Consider the following 16,552-nt stretch of genomic DNA (forward strand, 5'->3'; position numbering starts at 1 on the left):
CAACTCAAGGGCCAGCCCTCCTCCTCCCTCTGTGTTGGTCTTTGTTGTAGCGGAGTGGGTAATTTATCAAGGGCAGAGGTTCATTTGGCTCATGGTTTTGGAGGCTGGCTGGTTCAAGATGGAAGAACTATATCTCGAGAGGATCTTGCTGTGTCTCTCCATGTCTGAAAGCCGAAGGGCCAGAGAGCACAGTGGGGTGTGAGGCAAAGTCATTTGGGTATTTTTGAGAAGGTGTCTTGCTATGCTGCTGAGGCTGGCCTCCAGTCACCATCCTCCTGCCTCTGTCTGGTTGGTTTTTGGTTTTGCTGAAGTCACTTTTATAGCAACCTCTTGAAACAACACGTTCTCTCACTGGCTGTCCATGTGCACAGTTGCGTCATTCCATTCTCGAGGGCAAGAGCCCGTGATCTGACAATCTTGTATAGCCTCACCTGCTCGCAGCTTAAAGGAACGAATTTTCTAACACATGGAAACATGAGCTGTAGCGTCTGGGTCTGAAATCCTCTCCCTCTCCTTTCCCACCTGGTTAACCCCCACTCATCTGTGAGTCCTCAGCGCCAATTCCTGGAGCGGGAAGGCAGGTCTCCAACCTTCTAACTGGGTCAGATTCCAGATACAGTCACAGTAGACACCGTAGCCTGAGTCTCCACCCCTTGAGCTTGTCACTGTTGCAGATTGCATTGGTCTCTGTTGTCGCCTGGTTCTGTCCTACGGTAGCTGTCGGTGGCTTTGTCTTCCGGCACACTTTCCACTAGGCACAAGGTAGGAGTGGGCGTCACTCTCCACTCGATTACTTTGGCCTGAGTCACTTCTGGGCAGAAGTTGTATAGCTTGTCCAGCCTGCTTCCCTGGGTCACTTTTACTTCTGGAATGCTGGCTAGTCCTCCACTGGTGCTCCCCAGTGACGGTGAACAGGGCACCCTACTGACCTGTAAGGGCTGTGTGGTGTGAACAAGCAACAGAGCTTTTCTGTTCTGTACCGAGCCCTGGTAATTTGAGGTTTGTTATAGATGTAGTCTGTCATGACTGCGACAATGGCTTTCTCCACGGGACACGAGGACAGAGGACAGCGATATGTCTAGAGTGCCACATGCTCTACAAAATATCGCATGAGCTAATTTTTGTACAGCCTCCATCCTCCGTCTCTCCCCACTTCCCCAAGCTCGGTTTCCCTCTACTCATTCATGCGTTCAGCCAACCAACGTATGGTTTACTGGAAATCTCTTCAAAAAGCAGCGCTTGGGGCTGGTGAGACGGCTCAGTGGGTAGGGGTGATTGTTGACAAGCCTAAGAAACTGAGTGTGTGCCCTGATCCCAGTGTGGTAGAGAAGAGAACAAGTTCCATGAGTCGTCTCCTGAGTTCCACACATGTGTAGTGGCCTGCACACCCACATGCACATGTGTGCACGGGCACATACAAATCACATACACACACACGCACACATACGCAGGTAAGGTAGCGAGAGGAGTACTAGTCATGAAGAATGTGTTCTCTTTCCACACATGAGCGTATGCCTGCTGACCCATTCCCAGCTGTGAACTACTTTTCAGAGCCGGTCCTGAAGAACCCGTATTCTCTTGTCGGATCCCTACGGCACGTTTATGCAAAGCTGGCCAGGGCCGCAGTGTACAGTATCAATAGAATAGCCTACTGGCCAAAGTGATGAAGACACGGTGTTGGCTCCTTCAGCAGTGCACAGAGCTCGGCCGGGCTCAGATCTACTCAAGGAGCACCATAGTGTTTACTTCTTCATATTTCTATGTGCAATATGAAAGACCCGTACTTATCTTAGGCAGTGGTCGTAGGATCTATATCTGACTGAGGTCCTAAGGGTCTCAAACAATGGCGAAGCCTCTCACTCAGTCTTCAAGGAACCAAGTCAAGTACTAGGCCAGTGTGTGACTGTGAAGCCCGGCAGGACGTAGGGTGCCCTGAGGCAAGGGGACACGGACACGTGAAAGGTATTAAGCCAGCTCTGAACAGGAAACTCCTGAGGGGGTGGGGTCATCAGATGTACCTCCTGAGGGGGTGGGGTCAGCGGATGTACCTATTTGTTCAGCCAGCCCTGATTATCTTACCTAGTAAAACCAAGGTGCCGTGAATTGAGGAGGTGGCTCAGCGGGTAAGAAGCACTTGCTGCCAACCTGAGTTGAATCCCCGGGACTCATACGTAGGAGAGAATCGACTTAAGCAAGCTGTCAGCCAGCTTCTGCATGCACACCTTGGCAAGCATGCATAGCATGCCACCCCTAAATAAGTAAAAAATGTAATTTAAAAATTAAAACAAAAATATAAAAATGCTAAAGAAATTAAAAGTGTAGTCACTGGTGGGTCCGTGATCTGGTACTGAGAGCATGCCAGTGGGAACTAGCCCAGAAGCCTGGGAGGAAGGATGGCAAGGGCATCAGCCTAGACCTGTCGATGAGGCTAACAGCTGAAGTGGGACGCGTGTGGGTGGCCCCCTGCCCACGTCTAACTGCCTTCTCCTCATCTAGATGGCGTTTGTGGCCAGTATTGTGAAGCGGGTGGTGAGCGGGCTTTCAGCCTCGCTCCAGCTGCTGAGTCCCTGCCAAGCGGTTCTGTTGTACCAGCAATTTTACATCCTCAAGAGCTGCCTGCAGTACAGCAAGACTCTCGCCGAGTACATCAGGAATGACCACAGCGAAGAGTTCAGGTGAGGAAAAAAAAGCACGGCCAAACCAAAATGCTCATGGCGCCTTTTCACGGACGCTTACGACAGGACCTGATCGTTAGGTAAACGGTGATGGAAAATTCCACTTCTGTTTTCAGCAGTCCTTTATTTGGCCACAGGTAAGGTGACATTGTGTACAGGTCTCAGAATGCCATCTGAGGAGTGTCCCCAGCCCAGAAACTACTTGCCACTCGTTGCCTTGCTGTGTGCGGCCTGCATTGCACAGAAGCATAACTTGTTTTGGGGTAACAAACCCTAGAGAAAGGGGATGATAAACTGTGAACCGGAAGTTGAAGTCAGCTGCTGCACGCACGTTGGGGGTGACCAGTCAGTAAAGGGGGACAGTAAACAAACACTGGGGAGTCTGTTGTTGATTTGTTCCATTTACTCTTTATTATCCCCAGTAACACAACAGTAAGCAGAAGTAGCAGGTTTGGTTCTGTCAGTCCAGCAGCCTGCTCTGCTGTCCCTCGGGGTTTCCACTTCTACACCACGGCTAGCAAGGCCAGGGGCACTTGACACTACCCCTGGTCGAACATGTATTCAAGAAAACTAAGGTAGTTTTTCCCATAAATGAGAAGGGTGCAGCCAGCGTGGCTCCACCCTCGGTTCAGAGGGAGACATCAAAAGATGTGGAGGCTTACATTATGGCTTTATATTGACCTCAAAAGGGGTAAAGTCAGCCCTCTGTGTAGACTCTGTGTTCCCTGCATGTGGCATTACACCAGAAGGTCCACTCTGGATACCATAAAAGGATTTATTTGGCTCCAAGCTGATCCCACAAGTCGGCCCCAGCACCCTCCCTCTCCTGGTTCCTAACTTCTCTTTCCTTCTCATTAGGAAAAACTGACATAGCGTGAAATTTACCCCTTTCGAGCATATAATTTGGCCGCTTTGAGTACGTTTCACAGTATTTTGCAACCATCATCACTGAACGTTGTCATTATCTGAAAGTACCCGTTAAGCAGATACATCCCTTCCCCTTCCCCCGCTGCTGGCAACCACTCACCTACACGCTCTTCCTGACAACCTTTGGTCTCAGATCTTTCATCCATCATGTTTCCAAGGTTTGTTCGTGTTGTAGCATGAATAAAAACTCCCCACCCCAACTTGTTTTTCCCATTTGGAGACACGGTCTCGTGGTGTAGCCCAGGCCAGTCTGGAACTCACTATGTAGCTTAAGTTGGCTTTGAACTCATGGCAAGCCTCTTGCTCTAACGTGAGGGCTGTAATCATAGGCATGTGTCATCATGCCCAGCCTAACTATAAAAGCTGTAGTTATAAACTTGAGAAACTACCAGAACAACTGGCAAATACGGTGTCATACTCCTGGATAGCAATAGCTGACTGGAGCTCCCAGCAGGCCCTGTCAGGAGGATTGTGCGCCCTTTGGCTACCATCTCCCCATCCCCCCTTACTCCTCTCACCCCACTGCTTACGTTACTCATGGACATTCAGTTTTGTAGTTTCTGTTTTAATCTAGTGGTTTTTCCGTTTACCTTGCATTACAGTCATCTGGGTAGTTATGAATAACATCAGCCCAGCTGTGCTCCTGTTTTGGTTCACCTGGGGCATAGTCTGGGCAGTGACAGTTTTTTTTAAGCTCCCCCTGGCAATTCTGTTATTCACTGGGGGCTGAGGACCATTTGATGCTACCCACGGAGATGGCTGAAGGCTGTCTATATATTCTTATGTAGAAGCCTCTGCTTATAGAGGATGCGGGAGATAAGCCCTGCTCTTTCCTCTTGATTGGTCCCGATGGGTTATCTTGGCTTGACGTCCGTGCCTTATTCTTTTCTGTGCACTGTCTGAGGAATCCAGCATCAGAATGCTCACACATTGTTGAGGACAGTCCTGTCCTGTCTTATCTTTCCTGGTCACTGCCTACATGGCGGATGCATCATGAGTTCCTTTCTCAAGTAAAGTACCTATGCTCAGTGAAGTGCACACACAGCGGAGATCTTCTAAGTCTTGAGTCAGGAGGTTGGAAGTCTGACACGCTGAGTCTCATGGCTAAGTCTCCCCACCCCCCACCCCCACCCTCAACCTTGTGCAGTGAGTGTGAACACACTGGATGGACCGATGTGAAAATCCTCATTTTCACAGGTGTTTTGTTTCTCTGTGGTTGCAGGTACTTCATTCACGTGCCAGCCTTGGAAAAGAGGCTTCCTGGATGGTACCCTATTACGGAGCCCACCACTCAACTCTGCCGTGAAGTTCTACAGTTGATTGAACAGAAACAATATGCAAAATTTTAGAGGAGATAAAGTATAAAGTGTTCATTGAAGTCAATCTTTATGAGAAACAGCCTTTCGGTTTATTCAATATGTCGCTCTCCCCGGGTCTTGTAAAGATTTTAGTTAAATGTCCACTAGCCCCTCTCTAGGAGGTCTTACTTTCTAAGCAACCATGACTAGGCTGAGATCGTACAGCTCCATGATAGCATCCTCCACGCCTAGCATCTGTGGAGATGTGGGTTCAGCACCAGCACAGGAAAAATGAAACAAAAAACAAAGCACTACAACTCCGTCTAAATCTTTATGTAGAGTGGTGTGTTTCTCCATAATGAAAGGTTTCTTACAGACATGAACCCAATACAGGGCACAGAAACATAGAGACTGAGTGTGCACAATAGATCCATTGGTGCAATAAGGGAGCTTGGTAGAAGCCACCAGAACACCCACAGCAAGATGGTTGTGGGAAGTACAGACCACACAGTGAGCCCAATAGAAGTGCCCCGCAATGGCACAGCGCCTTCTCCTCCACCTGGAAATGTTCTGTGGCAAAAGTATCCAGGCAGCAATGGGCAGGAGAGCAGCCGCAGGCACACAAAAGACAACGGGAACCAGGCCCGACTTGCTTTGGCATAGCCTGCTTCCTGCCCGGGGGGCAGTCTGAGCCATCCTGTGGGGCCCTGTGGAAGAGAGGCTACTCTTGAACTTTATAACTCTCGCAACCACTTATGAAAGCCCTCGGCCACACTGTGTGGCCGTACATTACCTGCGTCCCAAATGCTCCCTATGTGCTGTTGTGTTTGGACATCTGGGAACACCAGAACTGGGCTTTCTGTTCAGCATGTGACCACTTGAGGAAAGTCTGCCTCCAAAGAAATCGCCCTTTGGGCAGCTCTGCTTGCAGTGGGCAGTGGAACCACAGCTGGGGACCCTGTTGAGGAGACTTAGGATCTCGTCATTAATTTGTCCAGCAATATTTAAATAAATTATTTTACAGTGACCATTTTTATATTATTACATTTGTATGACTTTTAATTGATGGTCTAAGACATTTCTTAGATTTAATACTTCTACGGTTTTGTAAACATTCTATGTAAACATAGACTTCTTCTTTCTGCCAATGTAAGGGCACTTGCCTAATGTGTGGGAGGCCCTGGGTTCAATGCGCAGCACTACAAAAAAAATTGTCTTCTAATTACGAGACTTTGTGTTAAAAATGTGCACGCAGAGACACTTTGAGCTTCCCAAATTGCTCCGCTGAGAGGCTGTGGGTGGGTGAGGAGGGAACCTTCTTACTTGTTCCGTCCCTTGGAGGTAACAAGGCTGTGTGCCCCTGCTCCCAGCGGTGGCAGCCTCCTCCTCACTTCGCTCCACTCCCCACAGGTCATCCTTGCAGATCCGGTAATGACTTAATTTGCCAGCATCACAGGTTCCCATCATTTACAAGCTCTTATGTGCTTGTTTTATTGCCAGCGCAATATTTAATACACAGAGGCAGAACCATTGTAAGACTTTTCGGAAACACACAAAGGCGGTACTGAGTTTTCAACTTGCGAAACCCTGGTATACTGTTTGGTTCAAAATAATGTTTTGACACATTGATAAAAATATTTTTGTTTGCAGATTATTTATAATAAATTGTTAGCTTTATTTGTGTGAGATTTCATTTTTTATATTGACTTTTTAAAAGTCTTTGGTATTGTACTTTTGCAAAAAAAAGTAAGAAATGAAACCTTCAATCAGGAATCTTATTGTAATTTAAAAAGAGAAAGATGCCATGTGACAGAGCTCACATGGAGGGGTTTTTATTGGGAGAAATAGAAAAGAAAAATGGGTAGGGATGGGGGGTATCAGCCTCTGGGGCCAGGAGCAGCAGAAGAGAAGAGAGAGAGAGAGAGAAATTGATGGGAGGCGGGCAAGGTTCACCTTTTAGAAAAAGGGAAGATAGCGAACGTGCACCGGAAGTGCTTTTAGTGCCTGCACCTGAGGGTGAATCCTGTCAGGACCTCAAGGGCAGGCCAGTGCAGACACCCGAACACCAGCAAAGCGCATTCCTAGTTCTGACCCCATAACCAGCTATTTAACTTCAGCCTGCAGGTCCTCTTCCTCGGCCTTGTCTGGCTCCTTCTGTTCCTCTGCTGTGCAGCAGGATGAGGCTGGATGGTCTCCAGCTGCTCGCTAATGTTGCCTGTAAACAACACTTCTGTTAGTTTACTCAAACAGGGTCCCACATAGCCAGGCAGGCCTTGAGCGCTCTCTGTGGCCACGGATGAGCTGGCACGGCGAGTGTGGAGCCACACCTGCCTCTGAACACACACTGTTTGTTTTTATGTGTGGGTCTGTAGAGACCAGAGAGGGTAGCATTGGATCGCTTGGGCTGGGGTCACAGAGTTGTGAGCTGCCTGGTGTGAGTGCTGGACACTGAACCCTGGTTCTCTGGAAGAACAGCAAGAGCTTTTAACCACTGGGCCATCCCTGGCACGTCTCTGTGTATGAGAGTTAACACTCTGTAATGATGCAGTGTGTTTCCCCATCCAATCAAACCGTGCACTCCTGTGTTTCTGTATGTGTGTTGGATCGGAAGTGTTCGTTCCTTGTGGCGAAGGCGGCTTGAGTCCTTGGCTAAAAATCAGGGTCGCATAACTTGTGCTGGAGTCCAGCTGCTCTGAACAGAACTGTCTACCTACTCACCCGATGAAAGGTCTTGGTAGGTTAAACTCGTTCAGAGACTCTCTATAATCAATTCTAAGACAATATGAAACCCTTTAAAGAGTCTCTGTAAGTATGAATGTTCATTCAAGTATCCATTTCTCTGGTTAGTTTATATGAAACTGAAACACATGGCCTTGCCATTTGGAGGTCCAAAATTGTTGAGAGCTTCAATCCCATATAGAAGTAGAAAACCCTAAAAGATGGAGGTTATTATATTAATGGAAATGCTAACTTGCTTAGGGTCTTTGTGTTTAAATGTATATAATTTTTTCTAATTTTCCAGGTTGTATAGCACTTGTAACAGCTTATTCTCACACAGGTTTGGATAAACTGTGAATCAAGTCATGAAGCTCAATTACAAACTGTTGAGCAGGCATAGCACACTTTATCCCAAAATAAAAATCTTTCTTCTCCCAGTATTTCCCCTTCTCCCATTCACCTCACATCACTCTTCAGAAGTTCCTGACAGATGTTTTCCTTAATGCGATCCAGCCGCAGCAGCAGTTAGAATAGTTCCTTCAGAACACATTCCTGACCTGCTAACTTCTCAGCTGGGGTCACCACTCTCATTTGTAGCAGTTTACATTCATTTCTTTAGTATATATAATTTATTTTTATTTCATGCACATTGGTGTTTTGCTTGCATGCATGTCTGTGTGAGGGTGTCAGATCTTGGAGTTACACACAGTTGTGAGATGCCCTGTGGATCCTGGGAATTGAACTCAGGACCTCTGGAAGAGCAATCAGTGCTCTTAACCACTGAGCCATCTCTCCAGCCCCATTCAGTTTACATTCTTAAGCCCTGGAATCTTCTCTCTGGAGTGGAAGTGGAGTCAACTGACCAGCAAGGAATCAGTAAAATTTCTGGTTAAAAACCCATATGTTAGTTTCTACTGCTCAAGAATAAATCAAAGTCCCTGCATGGCCTTCACTGCCTTTGGAAGCCTGGTCAGCTGACTGCCTCTGACAATCCATATCATTCTCCCTCCCTGTTCCCTTCTTTCCTGGTCCTTCAGATGAACACCCCAAACTCTTTCCAACCCTGGGAATCTGTGCTAACAAACTTGTCCCTTGGCCTTCAAATGCCACTTCAAAGAGGACTTTGCTCACTCTAAAGTGCCTCCCACCCACTACATTGCATTTCAACATAGTTTATCACTTTGTCTGTTCTTTACAATATAAGAATTTAAACTCCACGAGGGTCAGACTCTCCCCCACTCTTTCATACATTCCCAGTGCCTACAACATTGCCTGACTTGCCGTGCCTTCCGTGCGTAGAATGAATGAAATAAGAAAACACTAATTATAATTACCAAACACTTCATTATAGTTGGTTTCTAAGATCAGTGTAATATATGTTCTTCATCAGTGACTAAATAATGTCACCAGTCTCTACCGTTACTCGCTGCTCCCTGCTCCAAGAGTTGGAGCTTGGGGTGGGGAGATGGCTCGGTGGGTTAAGTGTTTGGTGCACAAGCATGAGGACCTGAGTTCAAATCTCCATCACCCATATAAAAAGACAGGTTACAGACATATGCACCACCATGCTGGCTTTTTTTATATGGGCGATGGAGGATTTCTGGGGCTTCCTGGCTGCCAGTCTATCCCCAGGTTCAGTGAGAGATCCTGTCTCAAGGGAATAAGGTCAAGGGTAATGGAGCAGAATACCTGACATCCTCCTTTTGTCTCCATTCATGCTCATGAGTGAGTGTGCCTGTATATATGTGTGCACACTACACAACACACCACACACATATACACACACAGGCACACAAACACCGGGGAAAAAAAGAGTTGGACTCTATATATTTTGGGAGAATGGATCTGTGATATTTTGACTAATTACTTGGAGAAGTGATGTTCATGACTGCAGAGCCTAGGGGGTTTGTTTGTTTTGTTTTTTAATGTGCCTCTCTGTTTATGTCTGTGCATACAAGTACAGTACTTGAGGAGCACAGAAGGACCTGCTGGGTGCCCCTGGAGGTGCAGGTGATTGTGAGCCACCATGTGGGTGCTGAGGATTGAATTTGGGTCCTCTGTGAGACCAGCTGGTGCTCCTAACCCCTGAGCCATCTCTCCAGCCCCCCTCCCCAGTCTAGTTTTTAAAGTCTCTCAGCTGCTGCCTCTGCCTTTTAGAGTATGAGTCACCATGCCAGAAAGATGGGAGATGGCACCATGGGCAGAGACCAGCAAGGATACTGTATCAGCTGCCACACTTGTGACGGCCTCAAAAGAGACCTGTAGACTGTTTGGCCAATTCATAGAATTCTGAAATACAACGAAGTGTGGTTTTAAGCCGATAAGTGATTTATTACATAGCAATAGACAAAACAGTCATGAACAACTTCATCTGTTGCTCCTCAGAAGTAAACCTTCTAGCAATGTTCTAGTAATTCCAAATTAAACAATTCACCACCATCAGACCACACCTACCAACCCAAGGGCTTCAGCTGGCCACAAGCTCCCCCACAAGCTCTCCCACAAGCTCCCCCAGATTCTTCCTAAGTTACTAAAATCATAAGATCTCCTTTTACTGTTTGGGTAGATTTGATAACATCTTTACATAGCTTTAAAATCAATTGTCCCTTGATTTTAAAAATGTTTAGATACTGGAATCGGTGTCATAACTGCCCCTTAACAAAGAGGGGCCCCAGAAATCACATTATGAATGATAACTGACCACATTAGCAGCCAATGTCCACCAGGTCAACTAAATTGCCTCTTCTCTAGAAGCTTCACATTCCAGCTTCTAGAAGGCACTTGTGGGACAGTGTTACAAAGCTGGGAACAGGTGTTGTTAGGTGTACAGTCCATCTGTACTGTACCGCCTGAACAGGGATGGTTCACGAGTCAGGCAAGGGGCTGGAGATTGAAACACACACACACACACACACAGAGGCAGAGACAGGGGTCTTCCTTGAAACAAGAATGCCCCTTTTATTGTGTTTCAGGCAGCTTATATAGGATTCTCTTTGACTAATGGCCACTCCCTAGCTTTTGGACTTTTCAGCTGCAAGTCCAACAAAAACCACTCTCTGCCATCAGGAACTCATGATGGTCCCCATGCTCAGAGCAGCTGTAAACACAGGAAAACAAACTGTTTACCCTGGAAGGCAAGGAGTCACAGAAAATTTAAGGTCTAAGGGCCTGCAGTTCCCAACATTTGGGTGTTTATTTGCCATAGGTCTGGGAACTTCTTGATGTGAGGAAACTTTACATTGAAAGATTTTCCTTCCCCTTTCCCACCTCTGGTATCCCTTTCCTCTCTTGTTGCTTATAGGAAATTGTGTTTAATGATAGAAAGGTCAGGGGACAATGGGTGATTAAGAGAAAAGAAGGCATGGCTTGCCAAATGACTGCCCAAGATTCTGGAAAAGGCAGAGGGCCTCTTGGCTTCCTCTACCCACCACCCCCTGCCTCCATTCTTTCTACTTCTGGGGTGATGAGGGCAGATTAACCTTGGTGGTAGCAGTGACTGCAGATACGGTCATTATTGCTAGCAAGGAGAGCAGCGGAAGAGGGTGGTGTAAAGCAAGTGATATGGTATTGCTATCAAACCTACCTCAAGGGCTGGGAACATAGCTCAGTGGTTGACTACTAGCCTAGCAAGCCCAAGACCTTGGGTTTGATCCCCGGTCCTGAAAACAACCTTAAGAACAGTAACATTTGAGTACTGCTTAATGGGTTTTGATGGGCTGCACTATCTACCACTGCTTATGTTTCTGCAGGGAATCCCACTGCCCTCCATAGTGCTGACATGCAAACACACTTGGGAATGATACTGTTATTTGTAGTGGGAGAGAGCTTGTTTGTTCCTGGCTGCTCAGCCCCAAACTAACCACACAGAAACTGTATTAATTAAATCACTGCTTGGCCTATTAGCTCTAGCTTCTTATGGGCTAACTCTTACATCTAATTTAACCCATTTCTCTTAATCTGTGTCTTGCCACATGGCTGTGGCTTACTGGCAAGGTTCCCGCTGGTGTTTGTCTTGGGGCAGAGGGGCTACATGACTTCTGACTCCATCTTTTTTATCCCAGCATTCAGTTTAGGTTTCCTCGCCTAGCTTTGTTCTGCCCTGCTATAGGCTCAAAGCAGTTTCTTTATTCATTAACCAATAAAAGCAACACATATACAGAAGGACTTCCACGTCAGGTATTGTTACAGGGTATCTGCCAGAAAAGACTGCTCGGACACAGGTTTAAGTCAATAGAAAGTCTTTATTACCCAACTGCAGCCTGGTGTTTCAGATCCCAGTGCAGCCCTGAGTCTTTCTCAGGGCGAGCTTTAAGTATAAAAACTGTATTCTGGATTGTCACACTTCAGTTAGCAAGAGCAGTTAGCCAGAGTGGAACTTCAGAAGCCAAAAAGCAAGGTTAATATATTTAGGGACTTTCCCAGAACTATGGACTTTGATGGATTAGGTTTTTGTTCTTGTTTTGGCAGGCGGTGCTGTCTACCTGCTGAGTTTTATGGTCTGAAAGGTGATTCCATCAAGGAGTATTTGTGTCTAAGGTCTTGGGACTTACAAAAGGAACATGGCAGTTGGCTTCCATTAGCAGCTACAGCCAGCAGAGGGCGCAGGTGGGTTAGGAAGAAAAAGAAATCAGGGCAAAACTATGGTCTAACAATAGAGCAATGTTGACTGAGGTTTCAGCCCCACCAGGTCCCACATCGTTTTCGTCCTGAATAAACATACAGAGGCCTACATTAATTATAAACTGGTTGGCCTAGTAGCTCAGGCTTCTTATTAATTAATTCTTACATCTTACATTAACCCATTATTCTTGTCTGTGTTAGCCACGTGGCTTGGTATGTTTTTTGGAGAGGCGTCACATCTTGCATCCTCTGCGTCTGGAAGATGACTGCAGACTGAGTCTTTCCTTTTCCCAGAATTCTCCTGTTCTCATTGCCCTGCCTCTACTTTCTGCCTGGTCTCCCCACCTATACTTTCTGCCTGGCTACTGGCCAATCAGTGTTTTATTAAAATACAATTGACAAGGTACAGGCCATTGTCCCACAGCAGAGCAATTTTTAAATCATAAAAAAACCATCATCATCTTAGGCAGGTTAGTTTGATTTACTATGGAATTCATTTTATACGCTTCTTATAATACAATGTATATACCTCAAACATATACGATATAATGTATATGCCTCAAACATATACGATACAATGTATATACCTCAAACATATACGATAAAATGTGTTCATTCACCCTTGGCAAATGCTGAAGAGTTTTGCTATTGTTAACTTGTGCACATGTCTTCTAGGACATTTCATCTTGTATGACCAAACAGCAACTAATCTCCTGCCCGGGCCGCCATAGTCTAATGTGACCATTTTGGTTACTTTACTGATCAAGATGATGAGACTTTTGAAACTGGATTACAATATACATCAGGAGACAAACCCGAGACTTTGGGTACAAGGAGAAAGTAGGAGGTCATGATGTCAGGAGATGTACTGAGTTGAGTAAAGTTGTGATGGTTGATCTCAGTTGTCAATTTGATAAGATCTTGAATGCCCATGGAGAATTATCTTGATTGGACCAACTGAGGTGAGAGGATCAGCCCACTATTCCCTGGGCGGAGGTCCCGGTGCTCACGGGAGAAAGTGAACTGAGTATAAGCGTTTACTGCTCACTGATGCCTGGCGGTAGCTGTGATACGATGAGCAACTGAAGCTTGTTTCCATGACGACCTATTCTTTCAAACTATATGCTAAAATTACCCCATTCAGGTTTCTTTGAGACAGGGTTTGTCTGCGTAGCCCTGGCTGTCCCTTGACTCACTCGGCAGACCAGGCTGGCATCGAACTCAGAGATCTGCCTGTTTCTGCCTCCCCAGTGCTGGGATTAAAGGTGTGTATCACAGACTGGCTGACCCTTTTCTTGTTTCTTGTTGAGTATTTTGTTTTAGCAACAAGACAAAGTTACTAATGAGCTTATGTAAGTGGAATCATGCAGTCTTTGTTGTTTTGACACTAGTTTATTTTACTTGGCATAATAATCTCAAAATCCATACTGTAGTATCTAGCAGCATTCCCTTTCTAAATGCTGAATACTATTCTGCTGTATGTATATGGCATATATGTATAATCTATATGTATATGTCTGTATACGTTCTCTTATTCATCCTTTGAAAGATGATTTTGTTGTTTCCACCAGCTGTGTACCGTGAATGCTGATACATTTTTCTACATGCACGAACATTTTGTAGTTAAGTTTTTTGAAGTCTTGTTTTCAATTCTTTGGGGCACATAGCCAGGTCATATGAATGTAGCTCAGTTGATAGGGTGCTCACCTAGCATGCACAGATTCCTGGGTTCAGTCCTCAACACCACCCAAGACTGGGTATGGTGGTATATACCAACAATCCCAGCACTCAGGAATTAGAGGCAGGAGGATCAGAAGATTAGGATCATCCGGATTATTTCATGAATTTGAGGCCAGTAGTGAGACCTTGCCTCAGACAACATAAAAACAATCCCCTCAGGCTTTCACGTTGTGATCCAGGAACCATCACTCGAGAGTCTCTATCAATAGCAGGAGGGAGATCCATGTTTGAGGCATGGTGATCCAACGGGATGGCTGGCTTGTGTGGGTCTGGCTTAGGCCTTGTCTCTTGGCACTCTTTCACTTTCAAAAGCATCCTGTTATGGTTATGGTTAGTATCATCAAATGTACGTGAGGTTTTATGCATTAGTCATGAATGAATTCTGGCCCAAGACTTTTTGTTGTTGTTGTTTTGAGACAGGGTTTCTCTGTGTTCTTTGTGTAATAGTCCTGCCTGTCCTGGAACTCGGTCTGTAGACCAAGCTAGCCCCAAACGCACAGAGATTCGCCTGCCTCTGTCTCTGCCTCCTGGGTGCTGGAATTAGAGGTGTGCAACACCATCATCCAGCATTTGGCCCAAGGCTTTTAAGATCAAGAAAGACCTGTGTCATCATAGGAGGGAGTGATGGAGCCATGCAGACTTTCCTCGGAGAACACAGCTCGTTCACAGGAGAGAGACTCTGGGTGTCTCACCAGGTTCAGACATGTTATTCTGATCATTCACTGTGTCCTAGACTTCAGTGCATCCCCTGTTCTCTGCATCACCACACACTACTCTAAACTCCAGCTACAGAGAGGAAATAAAGCGGAAGATGTCATTTTCATCAGGCTCTGATTTTGTCTGAGAGAATGTAAGGTCATTCCAGGGTAGGAGGAGCAAACTTCTGGAAGGGTCTAGAAGAGGGGATCTGGAAGATGAGGACAGTTTTGTAACCATATGACACAATTGGCTGACTCTGTGGATGGCGTTGCTACATAACAACACGAGTCTTCGATGAATGCCAGGTTTCAAGACTGAGCCCAGCTGCCAAGATGACTTCAGATAGTGCAGTGTGAACAGTAAGAGAGAGATGGTGTAAAATAGTGATTTTTTTTAGGAGACTGAGAATGGTTTCTCTTTTTTAAAAAAAAATGAAGTATTTGGATAGCAAGTGTGTGTGTGTGTGTGTATATGTGTGTGTATGTATGTGCTATGTATGTATATGTGTGTATGTATGTGTGTGTATATATATGTGCATGTGTGTGTATTTATGTGTATATGAATGTGTGTGTATGTGTGTGTGTGTGTGTGTGAGAGAGAGAGAGAGAGAGAGAGAGAGAGAGAGAGAGAGAGAGAGATCCTGATCAGATCCAAGAATCAAAGCATCACCCAGACTGAAGCAAACTGGGATCATTTTGTTGAACAAGCATATCCCGGCAGCCTCACCCTCCTTCCTTCAGAGGTTTGTATTATTAGCATAACTTTATATTAAGTCCCAACTGGGGCAACTTCTCACAGTGGACATGTCAAAAAGTGGAGCTTTACCATCTGTTCTCAGAACTGACAAGTGGTGGGGATAATATTAAGTTGTCTGTCTGAAGCCTCAAAGGTTAATCATGAGTTTGAAAGGTCTTACTAAAAATACTTTTTCCGCCCCAGAGAAAAATCACTTCAATAAGCGTCGATTGTGAGTTTGCTGGATGGTTGGGGGATACAAAAATAAATAAAACCAAGTGTCTCTTGTCGGGGACAAATGTTCTAGTGAGTTTTCTATGGTGAATTAGTTGAGCACAACAGTCAAAATTCTTGCCTTATCATTCAGTTCTTTAACTAATATTTTCTAATCTATTTACTTCAGTAATTTTCTAATTTATCAACTTAGCTTTGTCCTAAATAATGTTTGAGAACTCATAGAATTAATGTTTTAAATATATATTTTATATGTGTGTGTGTGTAAGTACATAGCTAGACATTTAACAATTCATTTTTTGGATTTTTAACAACAAATAAACTTTTAAAAGTGTTAAATATTTTCTCTTGGATAATCTAAAACTGTCTTGGTATCACTCCATACAGAAAGAAAGCATCATCATGGCAGAATAAGTCAGCTAGTGGTTTTGGAGGTACTAGTCCTGGCTTGGTTGACCCCATTGTTTCAGGCATGTAGTGAGGCATCACGCCATGTTGGAGCCATGAAGTGAAGTCCATCTCATGCCAGGAAGAAAATGACAATGAAGGGGTACCCAGATCCTGCAATGCCTTTCAAGGGTGCACCTCCATGGCTGCAAGATGTCTTACCAAGTCCTATTTTCCTAATACACAATACACCATGCTGAAGGTTAAGGCCATATGGACCCTTGGAGAGCATTTAAGATTCAAATTATAGCATGGAGACACATCTCTCACCCCTTTAGTTGGCTCTACTGAAAAAGACAGATAATAACAAATGCTATCAGGAATCACCAAAAAAAAAAAAAATTTACGTTACTGGTAACAATGGAAAATGTCACAGATGCTTAAAAAGGGTTTGGAAGATTCTCAAATGGTGAGGTACAGAGTTAGCAAGTATTCTAGCAGTTTTCCTCCTAGGAGTAG

The 16,552-nt window shown here is 45.3% G+C and overlaps 1 protein-coding gene across 1 annotated transcript in view; it reads left to right on the forward strand.

The window, feature by feature from the left end:
- The window catches only part of CUNH12orf56 (chromosome unknown C12orf56 homolog), a 53,679-nt gene extending 48,728 nt beyond the window's left edge, over positions 1-4,951 (forward strand). The window contains exons 12-13 of the mRNA XM_041675791.1: positions 2,497-2,675; positions 4,825-4,951. Of these exons, the coding sequence (XP_041531725.1) occupies positions 2,497-2,675; positions 4,825-4,951 (306 nt within the window). The remainder of the gene's footprint in view (positions 1-2,496; positions 2,676-4,824) is intronic.
- The last annotated feature ends 11,601 nt before the right edge of the window (positions 4,952-16,552 follow it).

Source organism: Microtus oregoni, unplaced genomic scaffold, assembly GCF_018167655.1.
Source record: "Microtus oregoni isolate MIOR12 unplaced genomic scaffold, Mior012 000001F_ref0000356, whole genome shotgun sequence".
NCBI classification, from domain to species: Eukaryota; Metazoa; Chordata; class Mammalia; order Rodentia; family Cricetidae; genus Microtus; species Microtus oregoni.